This window comes from Hyperolius riggenbachi, chromosome 3 (assembly GCF_040937935.1).
Source record: "Hyperolius riggenbachi isolate aHypRig1 chromosome 3, aHypRig1.pri, whole genome shotgun sequence".
NCBI lineage: Eukaryota > Metazoa > Chordata > Amphibia > Anura > Hyperoliidae > Hyperolius > Hyperolius riggenbachi.
In genome coordinates this window covers 167,990,612-168,013,498 of record NC_090648.1, presented here as the reverse complement: position 1 = coordinate 168,013,498, position 22,887 = coordinate 167,990,612, and the positions used below count along the sequence as shown (strand labels likewise).

The 22,887-nt window shown below is 42.3% G+C and overlaps 1 protein-coding gene across 8 annotated transcripts in view; it reads right to left on the bottom strand.

Annotated features, from left to right (window-relative positions):
• The window catches only part of WDR93 (WD repeat domain 93), a 147,941-nt gene that overhangs the window by 32,814 nt on the left and 92,240 nt on the right, over window positions 1-22,887 (bottom strand). For 4 of the 8 annotated variants that reach the window (XM_068275214.1, XM_068275211.1, XM_068275216.1 and 1 more), the window contains exons 13-17: window positions 20,188-20,248; window positions 18,293-18,449; window positions 17,396-17,558; window positions 14,229-14,296; window positions 13,382-13,687 (exon numbers count right to left, since the gene is read on the bottom strand). In XM_068275214.1, coding sequence (XP_068131315.1) covers window positions 13,632-13,687; window positions 14,229-14,296; window positions 17,396-17,558; window positions 18,293-18,449; window positions 20,188-20,248 — 505 coding nt within the window. In that variant the 3' untranslated portion in view covers window positions 13,382-13,631. Of the gene's footprint in view, window positions 1-620; window positions 674-13,381; window positions 13,688-14,228; window positions 14,297-17,395; window positions 17,559-18,292; window positions 18,450-20,187; window positions 20,249-22,887 lie in introns of those variants that run through there. The other 4 variants (XR_011030264.1, XR_011030265.1, XM_068275213.1 and 1 more) reach the window with 2 other exon arrangements.

Genomic DNA, 22,887 nt, shown 5'->3' with positions numbered 1-22,887 from the left:
TTTGCCGCGATTTTGCTATGTAGTGCATAGCATAGCAAAATCGCGGCCGCGAACGTTGGGGAATCGCCGCTAATTGCGATTCAGCAATCGCTAGCGTTCAGCGTGAACGCTAGCGATTGCTAGTGGAAAAGGGCCCTTAATCTGCAATCTGTATGGGTTACACCCATAAAAGGATCCTAATTAAATGTCAGCATGGTTTCCTGCTGCTACAATCACTAAGAAGGCAGAGGATGACATTAAAACACAACTAAAAGAAATATACCAGCCAGCTGTGTGTTTAGTACCGTAATCTTACATCCACAGATGCGATTTCATAACCATCTCATATGTTTATACAGCCCCAACCTGCAAAGCAAACTTATGTCGAACAGGCTGAAGATACGTCAATAGGTATTACTAAAATCAATATCATTTCATGTGAGAGCTTTTTAATATTATGTTCTTGCACTGTATTCCTGGTTTAGAAAATAACGACACATCCCTAGCTTTGCAGTGCTAATAAAAGAATGCCAGGGCTTGTTTTAAAAAGGTGTACAAAGGTAAACAAGCCTGTTTTATTTCATGAACTATCTGCACATTCTTTACACAATATTCTTTCAGCATATCTAAAGCTACAGTACCTTGCAAAAGCTTTCACCCCTTTGGCATTTCTCAAGTTTTGTTGCCTCAGAACCTGGAATTAAAATGGATATTTTTAGGGTAGGTGCACACATAACATAACATGAAAGGCTGCGTTTTATGTCATGTTTCATTTTATGTTGTGTGCGTTTTTTGTGCATTTTTTCTGCCTTTTAACTGCGTTTTTGGTGCGTTTGTGCTAGTGTTTTTTTTTTTACCGCAGATGCGTTTTGATGCATTTGTGGTTCACATATGCGTTTGTCTTTTGCGTTTTATGCAAATCACTAGGAAAACAACAGGAAGCGGAAATGCATCAGAAAACAAATTTTTTTAACCAAAAACGCATAGAAAAATGCATTGAAAACACATACCACTGCGTTTCCATTGACTTTCATTATGTGCAATCTTGCTTTGTTTTTGAAGATTATGCAACAAAACCAGTGTTTTTGAAAAAGCACGCATCAAAAAAAGCATATGCATTTTTTAATGCATTTTTCCCTGCGGCCAATAGACTTCTATTTGCGGCAAAAGAGTCTCATATTTTTATTTTCAGTTATATAGCTTTTTTTTTTATAACATTGCATCATTCTCTCATATTTGCAGTTTACAAACTACACTCTGTATTTTAAATTATGAAACCGCACTAATGAACCTTTTGGGCTTGATTCACAAAGCGGTGCTAACTGTTAGCACGTCTAAACCAGCTTTTCGCGCGCAAAACTTTTTGCGCGTAAAACTTTACGCGTGCACTGCACAGAGCTCTCCGCACGAAGTGCCCATTAAAGCCTATGGGACTTAGCACGCGCATAGGACTTTGCGCGCGTAAAATTTTGCGCACAAAACTTTACGCGCGATCTGATTGAGTAATCCGGTGCTAACCCACTTAGCACCCTGGTTAGCACGTCTAAAGACTTTAGATGTGCTAAGTAGGTTAGCACTGCTTTGTGAATCAAGCCCTTTAACTTTCATGCAGTAAAATCTTATCTGAAGCTGTCTCTCGCTGTTTCTTTGATGTATAAGTGCTTCAGAAAACAGCACTGTAGCCGACCCAAGTGGTCTGGAGAGCTCAGAGATGCTATTTTGCATAGATAGCAAGTGCAGTTTCTTCATTCTTCCTGTACTGGAAACAATATTAGACTCCTTCCAGTCATTGTACTGCTGGAAGGTGAAATTATGTCCCAGTGTCAAATCACTGGCAAACTAGCACAGATTTTGCTCAAGAATATCCCTGAAGTTAGCACCATCCATGTTCCCCTCGACTCTGAACAGTTTCCTAGTCCTGGTTAATGAAAAACATCCCCACAGCAGGATGCCACCACCATGTTTTACTGAGGCGCTGGTGTTCTTAGGGTGATGGGATGTGTTGGATTTGCACCAGACATAGCATTTTCCTTGGTGGTAAAAAAGTTCAATCTTTGTCTCATCTGACCGGAGTACATTCCTCCATACATTTGCGGAGTCGCCCCCATGCCTTTTGGCGAACTGAAAACCTGCCTTCTTATTTTTAATGTCCTACAGCTTATCAAGGGCCTATGGATATTCCAGTCTCTGGTGTGGAATTCTGCCACTCCTGCAAGGTTACCTTTGGTCTCAGTATTGCCTCTCTGATTAATGCCCTCCTTGTCCAGTCTGCGAGTTTTGGAGGGCAGCTCTCTCTTGGCAGGTTTGTGGTGTTCTTTCCATTTGAAGATGATGGATTTGATGGTGCTCCAGAGAAATTCAAAGCTTTGGATACATTTTTATAGCCCAACTCTTGGCAAATCGCAGGGAAACTGCGAAGTATAGGAACTAAATTGCACAGAAAATGCAGCAGGACAACGATTGCACTCAGGAGAAAATTGCATCGCAAACGGACCACACTAATGGAAATGTATGTGTGGTTTCCATAAGTTTCACTGTACATAGCCTTTTGAAATCTGCAAGCAATCAGAATTGGATCATAAAACACTGGACCTAAGGGGAACCCCAGAACTCTTAAAAAAAGTTGTTTGACACCTACCCCGCACACTTTCCTTTACAGATAAAGACGTGGACTCCTAAATACCCCCAAATTGTAATTTAAATGCATACAATATCATTCTAGCCCTCCTGTATATCCTATCAGCATGGTGCATGTGAGTGACTGAAAGACAGAACCGTGCCAACCTCCTGTAGATGTAGACTGGATTAGCACTGATTCTAGGCAGGTTAGTGGATAAGCAATTTACTGAGGACACAGAGTTCTGGTGCCTGCTCGACACCCAAAAAAGGAAAAAAGAGCATCTTTTTTCTGCATCTTCTCGAGTACATAAAACAAACAGCGATGAAAGCTACTGCTTGGTAATATTTTAACAAAACACAAGCACATTCTAAACAAAATTTTTTATAGTACTAGCCTAGAGTTCTACTTGTATTTGACACAAGTGAAGTAAAGATGGCCATACACTTATTGAGATCCACCAGATCCGACCAAGAGATAGATCCCTCTCTGATCGAAATCTGATCACACAAAGTACATAGATTTTTAATAGGTTTCAGCATAAAATCTATTGAAAATCTGTGGAGCCACCAGGCCCATCCCCATTTAATGTACTTCCCCCTTCCTCCCCAGGCCGTGGAGAGTATTGGCAGCAGAGGGTACGCTCACCTATCCCCAGGGGTTTCTCCTGTGTCCTCTCTACAATGCAGCCGGGGCAACAGGTTTCCATGACCCAGTGGACTTGCGTTATTGACCATGGTCACAGGCCACAGCGGCGATGAAGAGAGGACACAGGTGGAGCACATTGGCGTACAGGTGAGTGTGAGCTCCACTGCAACACATGGTTCCGGGGACCACATTTTAGATGGCTAGGAAACCTGGCGGGAAAAGTCCTACCACAGCGCACCCGACCACCCTTTTTCATGCTTGATTGTTCCAGCCTGTGGAATTGATAATTTTGATTGATTTTGCCAGAACTAAAATTACAATTACAATTGGGTGGCCACGTTGTAGCAATGATCCCTGACGGATTTTATCATAATGACTGAAACTGCCTGGAAAATCGAGCAAGTGTATGGACACCCATTTATTGGTTAACGCAACAAGCTAAACATATAAAGTTTCCTTATAAGGCATGTCAAATTAAAACAAACTTTGGCCTCAATTCACTAAGATTATCTCCTGTCTTTAATAACTCTTCTAGAGTTGTTACCATGGTGATAAGGCATGTAGTATTCAGGAAACATTTTACCTCAGGCAAGCCTAAAGTTAACTCTTCTGTCTTTAAATTAACTCTCCAATCCTTAAAATAACTCCAGAGTTAAAGACAGGCTGTTAATTAACTGCGTGTGAAAATAACTACAGAGGAGGTAAATTAACTACAGAGGAGGTAAATTAACTACAGAGGAGGTAAATTAACTACAGGAGAGGTAACTTAAGGAATGAAGAGGTAAGATAACTCTCATGTGTGGAGGTAAGTTTTCTCTTGCTTTATTATCTCTAGCATGATCTTAGTGAATTGAGGCCAATGTCTAAATCCACCATTTATTTATTTGACAAAAAGATAATTTCATGTCCCTTTTTTCCTGTACTATAATCTCCCATCCCTCTTTATGTTGGAGTACCATAAGGTATTTTCCTTGGACCTCATCTCTTCTATGAATATACCTTTAATCAAGCCAGCATTTGTTATTTGGATACCTTTTTCTTTGATATGATAATACCCTACATTTATCTTTCAGCTCTTGATCTGTCTTCCTTGTTATCTTCTTTTTATGTATGTACCAGAAATAAACGTTCTTCTATTTTTTCCAATCCAGTTTTCTGCCTGAATTAACAACCACTGACTAACATCATCCTGATGCCTCCAGGTTAAAAGCATCCTACATCTCTTACGTGTTTATGAACAACTTAAACTACACTGCTAAAACATTCCTTTGTTGTTCTATTGTAAAGACATGCTATATATAGTATCTACAAAAAAACAGACGAAAGCAAATTCAAGCCAACATGGACTTTGATGCTGAAATCAGTCTTTTCTCCTCTTGTCCTTCAAGCAGTATTTCTTTGTCAGTCCATTTACATGTGCAAGCAGAACATACAGTTCAAACTTCAAAAGCTCTACTCTGGTAAACCCGGTCCCTCCATACAATTACTTTCTAACTGCCAATAGAGTCCAACAAGCTTCTGACAAGCAGCCCCTTTCTTAATAATTAAGGGGTGGCTTGGTGTCAACAAGAAGAGGATTGAAAAGCTGGAAATGGATTTGAAAAAAAAAATAAACAAGTGATATGGAGACCAAAGAGGAGCCATAATCATGTCTGTGTGTGTCAATTTTCTTGATGCCTTCACATCTGTCAGCTTCAAAGATTCCAAGTATGAAGAGCTGCAGGACATGCACAATACAGAAGTAGAGGGGAAGAAGAGGCTGGGAACAGAGTTAGACACTCCTTAGATAAGATCAGGCAGATCTTAAAGAGAAACCGTACCCAAGAATTGAACTTCATCCCAATCAGTAGCTAATACTCCCTTTCCCATAAGAAATCTATTCCTTTTCACAAACGCATCTGTACGCTGATTTTGTGGTGAAACCCCTCCCACTGTGTGATGTCAGCACCTCACAGCTCTGAGGTCTTGACATCACACTATGGGAGCCTTGTTGCATTGTGGGAAATAACAGCTGTTTCCAACTGCCAAAAAAAGCAAGCAGCATCTCCTTCCAGTGACCTCACCTGCCAGCAGTAAAAATGAATGTAATCTGATAATCTGAACATTTGTATAGTGCTTTACTCCTGTCAAACTCAAAGCGCTCAAGAGCTGCAGCCACCCTGCAGTGTTAGGGAGTCTTGCCTTGAACTCCTTACTGATTAGGTACTGACCCTCTCCAGGATTTGAACCCTGGTCTCCCATGTCAAAGGCGGTGCCCTTAATTAATACACTATCCAGCCACTACATGCCACTGATGTAAATCAGGGAGAGGAAATATTTTACAATGAGCAAACACTGACTAAATCATTTATACAGGGAGTGCAGAATTATTAGGCAAGTTGTATTTTTGAGTAGAATATATTATATTAATGGTCTTATGTGTGTTTAGTGAAAAATATCAATTTCTTTATTTCGAGAGTTATCAAAATTGTTAAAACAGTTGGGGATAGGGATAACAAGGGAATGGAAATAAATAAAATCAATAAACACGTTGCGGAGCTAGTTAGTCCACTTTGCTGGCCAGCTTTTAGTTTAAGAAACCATTCACACTTTCACATATACAGACATGTCAGCAACATACACGCTTACCTAAGGTGGTACCACCGGGCTGTTTAGTGCACTGTATGATAAATACCAACTAGGATAGTGTTTAAATAGTCCTGGGCTGTTAGCACAAGTAAATGGCAATATCCTTTTCAGAGTAATGAAAGTTCAGTCCAGTTTATATTAGTAGGCAAGCAATAAGCAGATATTAGTGCAGGATAGCTTTAAGATGAAAAACAGCAAGCCGCTTTCCTATTTGTATATGCATAAACATGGCAACCAAACACAGTCCGGTGTTGCTTTGAGAGGATAATGGACAAATATCTCACCACTCCCTCTGCTTGTGAATCGTCACCAACAGCTGTCCGGAGGCTATGGCCGGCTGAGGGGTTCACGCTGAGCGGCGGTGTGCGGACCCTATGACGGCTGCGTCCAGCCTGCTTGTTTCCTGGGTCTCCGCTACCACCTTTCCTCCTCGCTTCAGCGTCTTCCGCATCTCAGACTTCCCATATAGTACGTGAGGTTTCCAGTCCTGGCCAGACGTGGCGTAGCTCCGCCCACCGACGCGTTTCACGCCGCTTGGGGCGTTTCCTCAGGGTGTGAGGTCACCCCGCTTTGCGCTTCTTTTATCTTCAATGTCGTCTCTTCCCTTCTCCACTCTGATTGGTCCAAGGATACCAACTTTTTTCCTCCTCTTAGGAGAGAAACATTATTCAGTACTTGCCATTAGATGGCAGTAGAGCAATAGGGGAGATCAGTTAAGGCCAAAGATAGACTTTTTATCTTTAGACCTGAGCAATATTGTGTCCTTTCCCAAGGTTTAAATTGTTTTTTATTTTTATCATATTGGGGACCTTCGCAGGGAGGTGGCATATATAGGGGAAAGAAAGGGGGGAAAGAAAGAATTTCCACAGAACGCTTCATATCATTCAACCCCACACATGCATACTCAGCAATTCAGATCCTATGACATCAACAGCATCTACTTATACGCCTCCAAGCGCAAGAAAGCCTTTAGATCTAGGTCTCTGTTGAGGCCATGTGGATACAAGGTCCCCAATTTGTATATCCACATGGCCTCCTTACAGTAAAGCAGGTCATCGAAATCACCTCTTCGGGCCGACACGTTTAGCCTATAAAGCCCCTTAACCACTGTACCCTCTAGGCTACCTCCATGTACCTCAGCATAATGTGCTGCCAGCTGACTTTTTTCCTCATCACCATCCTCAATATGGCGTAAGTGCTCCAAAACCCTTTCTTTTAACATTCTTTTAGTTTTTCCTATATATTTAAGTTTACAGGGACATTGGATCATATAGATTACTCTTTTTGTTTGACAGTTAATGTGGGATCTTATTTCATAGGTTTTTGTCTCAGAACTATTAGTAAAGGTTTTATTGTCGTGTCTACTAATATATGGACACAGTTTGCACTTCCCACATCTGTAGGTCCCATTTGGAGTCATCTTATTTAGCCAGGTGGTGTTGTCTCTTACATATTCGCTATGGACTAGTTTGTCCTTTAGATTTTGTGCTCGTCGTGCAGTCAGTAGTGGTCTTGGGCCTATAATTTTTGCTATTTCTGGAGATGAGGTAAGGATCCCCCAGTTTTTTGTCAGCATTTCTCTGAAGTCTTCCCAATGTGACCCATATCTGGACACCATCCTAATGAATTGGTCTTTACCATCTTTATCTTTTTCTACTGATGGAGATTGAATCAGGGAACATCAAGTTGTATTTTTGAGGAATAATTTTATTATTGAACAACAACCATGTTCTCAATGAACCCAAAAAACTCATTAACCTGCTGGGCGGTCTGGACGAGCTCAGCTCGTCCAGTACCGCCGGAGCCTGCCGCTCAGGCCCTGCTGGGCCGATTTGGCTCAAATAAAAAGAAGCACACGCAGCCGGAACTTTGCCAGCCGCGTGTGCTGCCTGATCGCCGCCGCTCTGCGGCGATCCGCCGCGAGCAGAGGCGAAAGAGGGTCCCCCCAGCCGCCTGAGCCCAGTGTAGCCGGAACAAAAAGTTCCGGCCAGCGCTAAGGGCTGGATCGGAGGCGGCTGACGTCAGGACGTCGGCTGACGTCGATGACGTCACTCCGCTCATCGCTATGGCGACGATGTAAGCAAAACAAGGAAGGTTGCTCATTGCGGCCTTCCTTGTTTATTCTGGGCGCCGGAGGCGATCGGAAGAACGCCTCCGGAGCGCCCTCTAGTGGGCTTTCATGCAGCCAACTTTTAGTTGGCTGCATGAAATAGTTTTTTTTTTATTAAAAAAAACCCCTCCCGCAGCCTGCCTGGCGATCTTAATAGAACGCCAGGCAGGTTAATATCAAAGCTGAATATTTTTGAAAGTAGTTTTTAGTTTGTTTTTAGTTTTAGCTATTTTAGGGGGATATCTGTCTGTGCAGGTGACTATTACTGTGCATAATTATTAGGCAACTTAACAAAAAACAAATATATACACATTTCAATTATTTATTTTTACCAGTAAAACCAATATAACATCTCAACATTCACAAATATACATTTCTGACATTCAAAAACAAAACAAAAACAAATCAGTGACCAATATAGCCACCTTTATTTGCAAGGACACTCAAAAGCCTGCCATCCATGGATTCAGTCAGTGTTTTGATCTGTTCACCATCAACATTGCGTGCAGCAGCAACCACAGCCTCCCAGACACTGTTCAGAGAGGTGTACGGTTTTCCCTCCATGTAAATCTCACATTTTATGATGGACCACAGGTTCTCAATGGGGTTCAGATCTGGTGAACAAGGAGGCCATGTCATTAGTTTTTCTTCTTTTATACCCTTTCTTGCCAGCCACGCTGTGGGGTACATGGACACGTGTGATGGAGCATTGTCCTGCATGAAAATAATGTTTTTCTTGAAGGATGCAGACTTCTTCCTGTACCACTGCTTGAAGAAGGTGTCTTCCAGAAACTGGCAGTAGGACTGGGAGTTGAGCTTGACTCCATTCTCAACCCGAAAAGGCCCCACAAGCTCATCTTTGATGATACCAGCCCAAACCAGTACTCCACCTCCACCTTTCTGGCGTCTGAGTCGGACTGGAGCTCTCTGCCCTTTACCAATCCAGCCACGGGCCCATCCATCTGGCCCATCAAGACTCACTCTCATTTCATCAGTCCATAAAACATTAGAAAAATCAGTCTTGAGCTATTTCTTAGCCCAGTCTTGACGTTTCAGCTTGTGTGTCTTGTTCAGTGGTGGTCGTCTTTCAGCCTTCCTTACCTTGGCCATGTCTCTTGAGTATTGCACACCTTGTGCTTTTGGGCACTCCAGTGATGTTGCAGCTCTGAAATATGGCCAAACTGGTGGCAAGTGGTATCTTGGCAGCTGTACGCGTGACTTTTCTCAGTTCATGGGCAGTTATTTAGCGCCTTGGTTTTTCCACACGCTTCTTGCGACCCTGTTGACTATTTTGAATGAAACGCTTGATTGTTCAATGATCACGCTTCAGAAGCTTTGCAATTTTAAGAGTGCTGCATCCCTCTGCAAGATATCTCACTATTTTTGTCTTTTCTGAGCCTGTCAAGTCCTTCTTTTGACCCATTTTGCCAAAGGAAACGAAGTTGCCTAATAATTATGCACACCTGATATAGGGTGTTGATGTCATTAGACCACACCCCTTCTCATTACAGAGATGCACATCACCTAATATGCTTAATTGGTAGTAGGCTTTCGAGCCTATACAGCTTGGAGTAAGACAACATGCATAAAGAGGATGATGTGGTCAAAATACTTATTTGCCTAATAATTCTGCACTCCCTGTACATAATTATTATAACAATTAAGCACTTTTTTATTACATTATTTTCACTGGAGTTTCTCTTTAAAGCGGACCTGCACTCTTGCACAGGAGAGATGGAAAACACAGAGAAATCCACCCTGTGTGTGTTTATAGAGAGCAGCCTAATTATCCTTTCTCAGCAAGTAATGAGCTAGTGTAATTTGAGCTGTCAACTGTATGCTGAGTCTATCTCTCTTAGATCAAATCTGATCAGAGAGAGATCTGTTGCCTGCCATTACATTGCAGTCCCATTCCCATTCAAATTCAGCAATAATGCTAATAATTTCCTGGGAATTAGCTTCATGGGAACGCGAGTGAGTTAGGAGCAGCTGGACTTGCGGCAGCTGCACAGGTGAGATATTTCAATGCACGGGCAAGGGGGGACAGTAAACAGTTGGGGGATATCGGCCAGGGTTCCGTTGCATTTGTTGCTCCTTCCGGCAATGCACGCTATTACTTCTGCATACGCAATCCACAACGTCGGCCTGAGATTTTCCATCTTGCTTGATCAATTCATTTGACTGATTTTAGCCCTAAATCATCAGAATGGATCATCGGGCGTGCTTGTTGCGGCATCTATTTTCCTCAGATTCAATAATAATTATCAAATCAGTAGTCGATTGGCCATAAAATCACTAGATGTATCACCTTTACTTCTGATCAGCAGCACTGGAACCAGTGTGGAAAGGTGAGTTAGAAGCTGACATTTTTCTTGGTTGTGTAGTACTGTGGGACATGGGATGTGCTGCCACTACTGAGTGGCAAAATAGGTTTTACAGTAGGTGATAGGACGAGGGGCTATGCCTGCTGTTTTGCAAATGCAACTGTTTCCTGTCATAGGGTATCTGTCATTTGAAAATCTGTCAACAATTATTTGATGCAAAAAAAAGGCCAGTAAGGTAATTGTTTTCATATAACACATACAGCAATGAATCCTTTCATACACTGAAGCTTCTGCTGGAAATCCTATTCATTTTCCAAAGAAACTCTCTTGATAACATCACAATAATGCTCTTGTTTACTTTATTATGTCTACTGCTGCAAGACTTGATTTGATATAGCAGCTGTACAAAGGTGATAAAGTCCTCATCCTGAACAGAAATACACAGAATGTTCTTGCATGTCTGGAGTGGAAAGTGTTCATATACTTTATGAGTTTTAATACATCAGAGATATACAACATATATTAACATTTTCAATGAAAAATAAATGAGAAATATGTATGTAAATGTACCCACAAGTCAATAAGTGAAAGTAATCTGCTGAGGTATATGGAACAATTTGTCAGATTAAACAAAAAAAGTAAAAAAAAAAAATCCATTTGGGGCTTCTTCCAGCCCCGATGTTTCCCTGGTCCTTCACCTTCATGCCGAACTCCGCCGTAGATGTCCCTCTCTAATGCTGGATGCGCGACCCCCTACCGCACGTGTCCTCTATTGCGCTCCTGTAGCTGGCACAATTCTGTGCTTCAGCAGTAAGCAAAATATTTCTACCGCGCATGCGCAGAACTCTATAGAGGACGTGCTCGGACAGCGGAGGAACCGCTGAGCGTGGGATGTTGTTGATGGACCAGGAAGACTTCAGGGCAAGGGTGTAGCAATAGCCATAGCAGCCATAGCATCTGCTATGGGCCCTGTAACAGAGGGGGCCCAGGTGGTACTTGATGTATTTACTATTAACTTTCTGACTTTGTCTCTGTGCCCATGGAATATATGCAATGTACATTGCATGAGAATGTTAATTGCTCAATTAACTTCCACAGGTTAGCGGCGGGTGTCATTGCTCAAGAGTGCCTACATCTGATGGCCCAATAAAAGTTTTGCTCTGGGGCCCCGTAATCTCTAGCTACGCCACTGCTTCAGAAGCCCCAGATAAATAAATAGGCATTTTATTTTTTACTTTAGGTTCACTTTAAGATGCCCATTAACGGCACAATATTTTCATCAGGTGCTATAATTCGATCAGATTTGTAGTAATCAGAAGGTAAATATTGATTCCAATAAATAAGTCGATTAGGGCACTTTCGCTCTTTAGATACAATCGTAAAATCCATCATTCCGAACAACATAATTCTGTAATCCAATTGACCAAAGAATTGTTTCAGGTCGATTTTCTTCACATGCTGCGGGTTGACAAGTCGACCATGAAAATCTGATCAAATGATCGCAACTGAGGAAAATATTGTACCGTTTATGAGCACCTTTAGATATCATTACTACTTAAAATTTACAATCTTTATATTTTGTAATATCCATCAACTTCACGTTGCTTTAAACTACCATATATGAAAAAAAGGCTGACAAAAAACAAGAGTAATAGAACCAAGTGCGTATAATGCTGGATACACACTATGAGATTTTCTGGCCGATTTACTGTCAGATCGATTATTTCCAACATGTCCGATCTGCTTTCCGATCGATTGATGAGCATTTTCCAATCGATTTCCGTTCGCTTTAATAGGAAATCGCTTGGAAATCGATCGGAAAGCAAATCGGACATGTTGGAAATAATCGATCTGACAGTAAATCGGCCAGAAAATCTCAGAGTGTGTACCCAGCATAAGAGACACTGTGAGAGAAGTGCATATAAGAGACACTGTGAGAGAAGTGCATATAAGAGACACTGTGAGAGCAGGTAATTGGTATAACTGGCATAAGAAATCCCATTAGTGGTAGTCAGGGACAGGGGTGAATGAAGAGTAGGAAAACTGGCTTGGCTGACTGTAGACATGCAGATCCCATTTGAGGAACGTGCAGATACCATAGTTCAGCACCGAATGAGCCCTGCTGTGCATCTTGGGACTTGTAGTTTCTCATGCAGTTTATTACTCCCATCCACACTTACAAAAGTAAAGTAAGCAATTAATGGACAAGACAGTTTAGTTTTCTTACATGGAGATTTATCAACAGGCTTGAAAATCCTTGTGTGCAAACAATATTGCTTCTTTTGATTATTATTATTATATTCAACCTTTAGGATGGACCCAAATAGTCTGATTCCTGCATCGTCCCATCTAATCAGGGGCAGACTATGTTGATCACAAGCCAATTGGTATATACACTACAGTGTATGGGCATCCTTAACATCCTATGACAAATAGTTTTACTTAAGCTATGTGTTTATAAAATAATAAACTATTATAAAATAGACATTGTTAATCAAAGTGTATTGAAGGTTGGTACACATGCGAAAGTGTTCTTGGCCAAGGCTCAAGCTTGGGGCGGTCTATGTTGTGAATCTAGTGTGTGTACAGCCAATTCGATGTGTCACAGAAAGATCCTCTCGTCTGACTGCATTGTTCCCCTCCGTACTTCCCTCCCCTTCTGAGGGAATCCTTACTGTCATGCCCATGCATATAAAGCCTTCCTCTTCCTTCCATAGCAACAGAACTTGTGAAGAGTCTGTGCAGCACCAAACTGTTGCACGGGGGACTAATGCTGGGTACACACGATGAGATTTCCCGTTCGATTTGCGGATCGATTCGATTAAATCAAACATGTTCGATTGGATTTCGATCGTTTTTTTCATGATAGGTATGCAAAATCGACGGAAAAAACGATCGAAATCCAATCGAACATGTTTGATTTAATCGAATCGATCCGCAAATCGAACGGGAAATCTCATCGTGTGTACCCAGCATAAGTCCTGATCTGTACGGCGACAATAGTTGAACGCCCTTGGTTTGTCAACCATCACACTATACAGCAGTGGACTGACCAAAAACTGTACAATCTTGCAGTGTCTTTGGCCAGCACAACAAGTTCACTTTTATTTAGATAGTTGAAAACCATGCTGAGGAAATGTCTTTCAGCCAACAGCTGATGGGTATTTGTAGTTTATTAGCTGTTACTGTAAATTTATATAAATCAGATCTTCTGTATGTATGCATTATGGAATTTATGGAATCTCATTTGCCTGGGACTTCATAAGCTTGTTCAACCATCATCTGCTTAACTTGTCTCTCCGAATTAGATCAGAAGCTTGTTTCCTTAGAAGAGACCAGGATTCTGTGATCTGCTTTCTCCTCTCTGGTAGAGATTGTAGCCTGGTGAAAAGAAAATAAGAGAAGATACACAAGATAAATGGTGAGGACACATAAGAAGAACCATGACAGCAAAGGACCTTTTGTGTTTCTGGCTATCCTTAGCTCATCTCAACAGCTCTTCCAGCTCCTGTGTTTAAACTTAACTTTCTAGATCAACCTTTTCCCTAGAGATAGAGACTTTTCTGATAGTTCTGGCCGTAAAAAAAAACTTCTATTCATAAGTCTTACAACCTAAAATCAGGAAAGAAAACCACTTTGCATCCCGAGCAACTGAAAATGCAACTTGTACGGGAAGATACTTATAACTGATTTGTAACCAAATTCTTAGTAGAGAATGTTCAGTAAGGCCCCGTTCACACTTGCAGTTTTGTAAAAACCGGAACGGATGTCCGGACCGCACCGGATCCGGACCGGACCTAATCCGTACGGTTCCTATCCGGATCAGGACCGGATCCGGTCCGTTTGCATCCGTTTTCTGTGCGGTATGAACACGGTTGCGGTCCGGATCCGGTTTCTTAAAGAGATAACAACCTGTAAATACCTGGGGTCTGGGAGGTCAGCAGAAGCTCTGGGGTCATTCCTGGAGACAGGTGGACGTGTGGAGACCATCTGTGGATACAGAGACTGCAGTTGGGACCATGGATCCAGTCATTTTTTACTCGTACCTGGGAATTCTCTCCTTCCTGTTGTTCACCTACTACTATGTGGGGAGAAGGCCTCACCTCCTCGTTATCAGACATATCATCAGACATGTTGCTGCCAAAGAGCTCCAGCATGAAATCCCTGCTGCTCCACTCTGTAAACGCTGGGCCCATGTGGTCCCTATCCAAAATGGCTACTAGAAAAAGCATAGGAAGTGGGGTAGAACGTCCGGTTTTTATAGCCAGTGTGTTGTGCGCTCTCCGGTTCTCATTTGTTTGTATTGGCCGGATGCAACAGTCCGGCTCCGCTCCGGATACGTCTGCCGGAGGAGCCGGACCAAAAAATAGCGCATGTTGGATCTTATGCCGGAGTCCGGATCCGGTCCGGCTCCGGTCTGGACGAAACGGACGCATGTGAACGGACGCATTGACTTTCATTGCTATGCCGTGCGTCCGTCAGGGTTTGTTTGCAGCCATGTTTGTTAACAGAATGAAAAGTTATGCATCAAAGTCCTTTTCGCTTCTAAAGCTGTTCTGCAGTAATTCTGGACAATAAACTTTCTGCTGTTTTATTCCCCACCAGGGATAATGTATATTTTCCACTGAGCATCCCTATTGGACCATTCATATGGCAAGTAGAGCGCTCAAACTGAGATAAAAGAGCAATATAAGTACACAGAGGAAGATAGAAGAATTGCAGAAAAAAAAAAAAGTATAAAACATGTAAGCATATACATGAACAGAAGAAGTATGCAGATCTAAGTAAAGAAAACAGATGAAAAACAAGAAGGGTACAGATGAAAAACAAAAAAAAGATTTTATTCATTGATTTTATTAATTCGTTTTTTATTGTGTGTTTACCGGTAATTAAAAATATTTTTTCTCAGCACGAGTATTTCTTTATGGTCAATGGACCACTATGGTGAAAAAACAAAAAAAAATTATAAATATATGTACACATATTTATAAGTACATTTTCCCAAATTAAAATTACTGTTGTACTATTTTACTGTCACATACAATAAGATTAACCACTTGCTGACCGCACACTCATACCGTGCAGCGGCAAAGTGGTAGCTGGAGGACCAGCGACGCACATCTGCGTCGCCAGGTGCCTCCCTAATTAATCAGGAAAGGCCGGTCGCGCAAGTGGCCGTTTCCTGTTAGATCACGGAGCGGGTCTTCGTGGATAGCCTGCGAGCCGCTGATCGCGTCTCGCAGACTAAATGTAAATGCAGGAGACATTTGTCTCCTTTGTTTACATTGAACGGCGCTGCTGCGCAGCAGCGCCGTAAGGCAGATCGGCGATCTCCGGCCAATCAGCGGCCGTGGATCGCCTCCATGTGACAGAGGACATCCTGTCACAGGCTGCACAGGACGGATAGCGTCCTGTGCAGCCCCGATCACCAGGGGGGACAGGTAGGAGAGGGAGGGGGGGAATGTCGCTGCGGAGGGGGGCTTTGAGGTGCCCCCCCCCGCAAACCTCAGGCAGGCAGGAGCGATCAGACCCCCCCCCCTGCACATCATCCCCATAGGGGGGAAAAAAGGGGGGCCATCTGATCGCTCTGCATGCACCCTGATCTCTGCTGGGGGCTGCAGAGCCCACCCAGCACAGATCACAAAAAACAGCGCTGGTCCTTAAGGGGGGGGGGGGGGGGGTAAAGGCTGGGTCATCAAGTGGTTAAAAAAAAAAATCTGACCTGGAACCTAAGTACTCACGATTTGAAAAGCTCTTGCTCATGAAATGCTATGGGTGTGATCCCCCTTGAAGGATGTGATTTGTATAAAATTCCTTCATAGCATTACCTTAGCAAGAGCTTTACAAATCACAAGCGCTTAGAAAAGCACTGCTAGTGGGTCCCAGGCCTTAGACTAGTCCAGCTCCACATAGGGAATTCTCAGAATCTCTGTTGTTCTTTACAAATGCAATACCTAGAGAGTATCTATACAAAACTGTCGGCTGGCCAGCCTTCCTGCTGAGCTGCACACTATTCTGGAAGTTGCACTGAGCAAATGCTGGTCAATAAGCGCTTTTGAAAATAATGAAAACCCTGAGAATTACATCATGAAGAGATGAACTAGTCCAAAAACTATCATATCTGTTAAGCCGCATCTACACACGTAGATGCGGCCACGACTCTCCTTATCAATCGAGCCGCTGATGCGGCTCGATTGATAAGATCCGACAGGACGGATCTTGCTTCCGCCGATTCCCTGCTCGCTTCCCGCGAGGGGACAATGGCAGGGAATCGAGCGGAAGATAAGCGGCGCCGGCGGGGACGAGCGGGGAATCGAATGCGGCGCACGCGCGGCGAGCAGGGACGCGCAAGAGGCCGCCGATCGCCACAACATCTCCCCGTGTAGACGGGGCTTTAGATTGTTACTGCTTAGGGTAAGCAATGGGAACATACCGTAAAATAAAATTAATTTATAGTGCATTTTAATGTGGGAAGAATGTTCTTATTATAAGAATTTGTAAATATACTGTATATTGAAAATTTTATGCAATAGTGGTGCTTTAACCTAAGATTTAGGGCCCGTTTCCACAATCGCAAATTGGCATGGGCAATACAAGTGGATGGGACTGTTTCCACTTGTCAGGATTTCTGAGCGTTTTTTTTTGTGCAGAAAAAAATCTGCACGGCAGAGCCATCAGAATTTGCATACCGCTATGCGAATCGCATACAATGTATTTAATAGGAAATTCACATGCGGTTTTGGTATACAAATTTTCATGCAAATTCGCATACGATTTCACATAAAAACAATGGAAAAAACACACAGGCACTGCAATGGTTAAATTCGCATACATAGTCATCCATGCGAAATCGTATGCGAATTCGAGTGAAAATTCGCATACAACCACATGCAAAATTCGCATCTGCATGCAAATTTTTCTCACGGCGATTCCTACCGCACAAGTGGAAACGGGCCCTGATGACTGTGAATTTCACTTCCTAATTGGCCTCTCGGTGCATTCCAGCATGTGAAATTGACGTCCTGCAGTTAAATCGCTGCGTGCTTGTGCATATAATGTCGTTCCCGCATGTGCATCTTGTATTCTCACCTTGCCTGTAACAGTAGTTTACATTTTTGTTCCCAGGATAAGTTGTGTGGTGGTCGCACAACAGGTGTTTGTGTTTTTAGCAACATGCTTAGACTGAAGGCAAAGACTGCACAAGATTCATTTTCTGTTGCCAAAATCTCTCCAGAATGCACTTCCTCATTAGCTGCAAGGGAAATAAAATGTTAGATCTCAGCAAAAATATACAGCTGGACTTTAAAGACAACTAAAAAAATACTGTAAGTAGCTGTGTATCTCAGGCATAATGTCTACCAAACATGCCTAGCCAACACAAGTGTGAACATTCCTACTTAAATGATACCAGAACTGAAACCTATAGTTATGTCTGTAGGCATGTATAGGAAGCAGTCCTCATGCCCACTGCTACCCCTGTTCTCTTCCAAATGCCTCCTCCCCCCAAGCTACTTCCGGGTGAGGCAGTAGTGCGCAGGTGCTGGCACTGGTTGCGCACCCATCACGGGTGCGCAACCAAGGACGCACGCAGGCAAGCCAGCACCTACGCACTACTGCCTGACCTGGCCGACCCATAAGAGGCTGCAGGGGGCATTTTGTTGAGAATGGAGGGGTACGGAGGAGAAGGGTGTGATATATGCTGGCTGATTCTCCAGGTAAGTTATATGTTTATGAAAAAGAAAAATGTTTTACATTTGTGTGTGTATTGCTTGGGTGGCAAGGTACATAGTATAGCTGAGTGTCGTAGGGTTAGAGGTTGGGGTTAGGCTTAGTTATAGGAGAGTAAGTGTTACGGGATGATGAGTTGTATGCAATATACTGCGTTAAGCAAAATGACATGTGTAGAGGAGAATTTACCCAAAAATGATGTAAGATTGTAAGTTTAACACAGTGTGTGGTTCTTTACTGCAATACAAGATTACTAACCTACAAGAAACAGACAGAGGTTTTCTGTATCAAGGGCATAAACTGGCTGCCAAGGAAAAGCCACTTTGTGAGTTGATGGGAGGCCAAGTTGGCAAACTGGCTGACACTTGACAATATCCAGTAGCTTCACTATACCATTCCAATAATACGAGAGCACCTAGGATACAGCAATGTAAGTATAGGGCAGCAAACCTGGCAATATCAGCTCCACTCACTCACTATGTACACATTACAATTAAATACATCATTTTATGCATTTTCTATTTAAAATAAACTTAGGAGAAGTTACATTTAGCAAAACGCAGCATCAAACTAAAGGAGCTAGTCTACTTTAGGGGACCCACCGCAAATCCCCATAGACACTTTCAGCTGGGCTGCAAAACGGAACAAATGTCTTCCGTTTGCTTGTTTAAACCTCCACAAGCCTTATATCCTCTGGTAGCTAAGCATGCCCTCTAACGAATTTTGCGGGTTTCGGTCAAAAAAAAGTTGTAACTGACTGTACAGGAGCCGCCGAACGGCCGCAATTTCGGGTCCGTCAGCCATCTTGGTTCTGCTCTGCAGGTCGTTTCTTCCTCCTCATTGGAGGGAATTGTTGGGTGGGGGCGTGCCAGCTTCTGTCAGCAGCTAACAAACCCTCCAATGAGGAGGAAGAAAGGACCTGCACAGCAGAACGAAGATGGCCGACGGAACCGAGATGAAGGCCGTTCGGCGGCTCCTACACAGCCCATTTCAACTCTTTTTTGGACCGAAAACCTCACAATTCGTTAGAGGATATGCTTACCTATCCATGGGTATAAGGCTTGTGGGGGTTTAAACAAGGTGAAAGCGGACATTTGTTCCGTTTCTGCAGCCCAGCTGAAAGTGTCTATGGGGATTTGCGGTGGGTCCCCTAAAGTAGACTAGCTCCAAACTAAAATCCATGTAAACAAATCCAGTACATATCAGACAAATGTAAACAAAACTGGGGCCTGATGCAATTGTAGGTGTTAAAAACTAGTTGCAAGCAAGGTTCCCGTTGCCCTGCATCACACTGTTTACTGGCTGGTCCAACTGTCATTTTAGTGCTTGTGATGCCTGTGCTCTTTTCAGCATAACATATCGCTTATCACCTAATATTTATTTTAAGTGAACCTGAGGGGAAAATAAACTGATAAGATAAACAATTATATTTATTCTCCTACTCCGAAAAATTACCTTTTTTAAGTATCCCAGGGTTTTCTTTTATATTTAAACATTTACAAAGTAGGTTGAATGTTTTAAGGTCTCTAATCAGTGACAGCCTATTAAGTGTCCCAGAGTTAGAAACATTTCAATAGTTCATGTATTTTACCTCTCCCTGCCCTCAGAAGTTGTATTCTGCCAGGAAAACTTTTATAGCTGCAATTTGTTTTGTGATGTTTACTATATTACCGACAAGCTACTGGCAAGACAGAAGTTGCCACTTTTATGCCTAGAAATTAACTCTCTCAGGCAGCAAAATAAAACAAGTAAAACAATTTCCTCATGTCACATGTTACCTCAGGTACATGTTAAGTGTGCCCCCAAGTCTCTTTTAATGCAGGCTGATATTGCAAACTTGGGTTTTGGGTTTCCACTGCCTGAACTATAGCAGCCCACATTGTTCAAGGGGGAGAACTCTAACTCCAATCACTTATGGTCAATGAAATTCAAATAATTCCAGCTTTCTGCACAGCTGTCAATTAACCTATTGAAGAGGTTCTCTCCTTACTTCCTGTTTCTGATATCCCTGTGAAGGAACAATTGATAGCTTTCTCTTCATGGCCAGAGAGAGTGCAATAACAACTTTACAGGTGTTCTAGATGGGGAAGGGAGGGAGGGCAAATCTTCCTTAATGGAACCCAGACAGAATTTATTAACATAATGTAACTTACCAAACTGGGAATGGAGTGGATTGGAGCAACTGCACTGATTTGATCATCGGAGGAGCCAGAACTGTACAAACCAAATATTAAGGAAAGTTAATAGGACAGTTTTAAACAGCAAATGCATTATTTTGACTCTAAAGGACACAGCTAGTGTCATCTCTAGCCATTAGTCATGCAAGCGGTGTAATCATGCCACAATCATCAGTGACCATCTCATTGTAATATTATTTACATAACTAAGGCCTTTTAGTTCATTCTGCTACTTCAAAATCAGAGGAAAACCACATTCTTTTTTCAAAATTGCATCTGTGTTTGTTACTGACTTAATAGAAGACAGCTCAGTTGACCTGAAAGCCCAAGACGCTGCTGTTCATTTTCAGAAAGGGCAATGAACACACCCACTTTGGGGTTCAGCACTAATCAACAAGTACAAAGAGGCACTCTCACGTCACATAACATTTTGTGTGCTTAGTGAAGAATTTGTGTCATGGAGGTTTATTTTTATGGACAGGAGTTCTATAAGTCCACATCTCTGGTACAGAAGCAATGAATTGCTTCCCAAAACTCACTTCCTCTTGCCTGTTCTCAATATAACCAGCTCCTAAACCAGTCCATTTGTTGTGCAGATTAGATTTCAATGAGTTCCATTGTTACCCTAACCTACCCATATCTAAGGGTCAACAGTCAGCAGTGCTGTCATCTATCCTTTTCAGCTGTTCTACTCTCTGTGTCCCCTTACCACTAGCTTGTCATGTGACCACAGTGCATGTCATGTGATTAATAAGTTCTAGTTCATGGTGGAGGACTGATGGAGAACAGGATGGCTAAAGAGGACCAGTGGTAAACAGAAGGTGGAACCAATTGAAGAGAACCCATGGAGGATACAGCAGTTATTAAGGGTGCACACAGTACGCTCCAATGAAAAAAAAACCCTGTATAAGTGAAAAGGGCTGGCATGTTTAAAATGCATTAGGCATGAGTTTCATTTGGGGGAGTGGTATAAACACATGGGATACCTGGTAGTAGGTGCAAACTTATGTGGGTCAAATGTGGGCCTGAAAAACAAACCAACACAGATCTCTACCCTCTAACACCAAAAACCCTAAAGCCCAATCTACATGATATGATTCTTTGTACGATTCGATTACAATTCTATTTACGATTCAATTAAATCCGACATCTCCGATCGGGGTTCGATTCGATTCAGTTCGATATGCCATTGCAAAACAATGGCAAATCGAATTGAATCGAATCGAATCCCGATCGGACATGTCGGATTTAATCGAATCAAAAATAGAATCATAATCGAATCGTACAAAGAATCGTACCGTGTAGATTGTGGCTTAACAAAGAATATGTTAACGCTAATTAAATCTGTGGACCATCAAACAAAGGAAGGTGATCTGCACAAAGCATTAAACATGTCTCCTCTAATGACCTTTAGTGTCCATTTTTGAAAAGGTGAGTGTACTGATAAGAAGCTACCTTTTGTATGAAATCCAAATGCAGAGGAACATATCAGACATTGGGCTTAATTCACTAAGCATTATTGCACACGGTAATGCAGAAAACAGTGGATTTTAATGAACAGCTTTGTCAAATGCCAATTAACTAAGGCTGTTATCACATGAAAATGTAACATTTCTAACTATTGAGGTAAATTACCAACGTGTGTGGTAAATACCTCAATAAATGTTAATTCACAAATAATACAGCATTCTTTAAAACAGAGAGAGATCAGCCTAACAAACATCCATTTGGTAAAACTGCCAATAGGAAGAGTCACCCCATCCTGCTACTCACTTCATTTGATCCAATATGCTGTCTAGAAAGCCATGATTTTGGATCATTCAAAAAGGTTTCCTTGGATCCCTTTAGAGGTGCAGGGTAAAGGCTGATACAAGAGATTCAGTGAGACTAGAAAAGGCATGCAGATCAAAGGCCTCGTTCAGACTATACACGCTGCCGTGCGCATTTTGACAGCGCGTATAGTGTGCGACGCGCAAGAACGGTAGAAGGGCATAGACGGCCCTTCTACCGTTCCCATCATATGCGCTGCTTGGCAGCGCGACTGTGCTATCGCGTGCTGCATGCATTTTTGGTAATCGCAGCGCAGATCCCATTCATTGTAATGAATGGGATCTGCAGCGCAGCGCATAGTAGCGCAGATGGCGTGCGATCGGACACGTTGTGTTCCGATCGCACATCCATCTGCGCTAAATGATGTGAAGGGATGCTGAGGATTTTTTTTTATTTTTTTACGTTGTCACAGCACAGAAGCAGAAACTTGCAGAGGAAAAGCTCAGGGCAGATCTCTTGTAGGAGAAGAATGAGCACAATTCTGGCCAGAAGTGGCAGAACATCACCAGAGCAGAACACAGCTTGCTGCCCAGACATACACCACAACTGGTTAGACGTCTACTTTTTTTCCAAACAGATTTTAGTGAATAGTCATGCAATTTTTTTCTGTAAATTACCAAATTATTACTGCATGTGTGAAGATCTTAGTAAATTCAGAAAAAAAGTGTAAAATACTGAATGGTGTATTTTACTGACCTGTTAATTTTTACCAAACAGGTCTTAGTGAATTGAGGCCAAAAAGATATATCCTATATAGAATAAGCGGGACAGTAAGCACTATATCAAAAAATATACAGTATTATTGTAATGGGTTTCATTCTCATGTTCTGCACCCTGGAAAGAAAC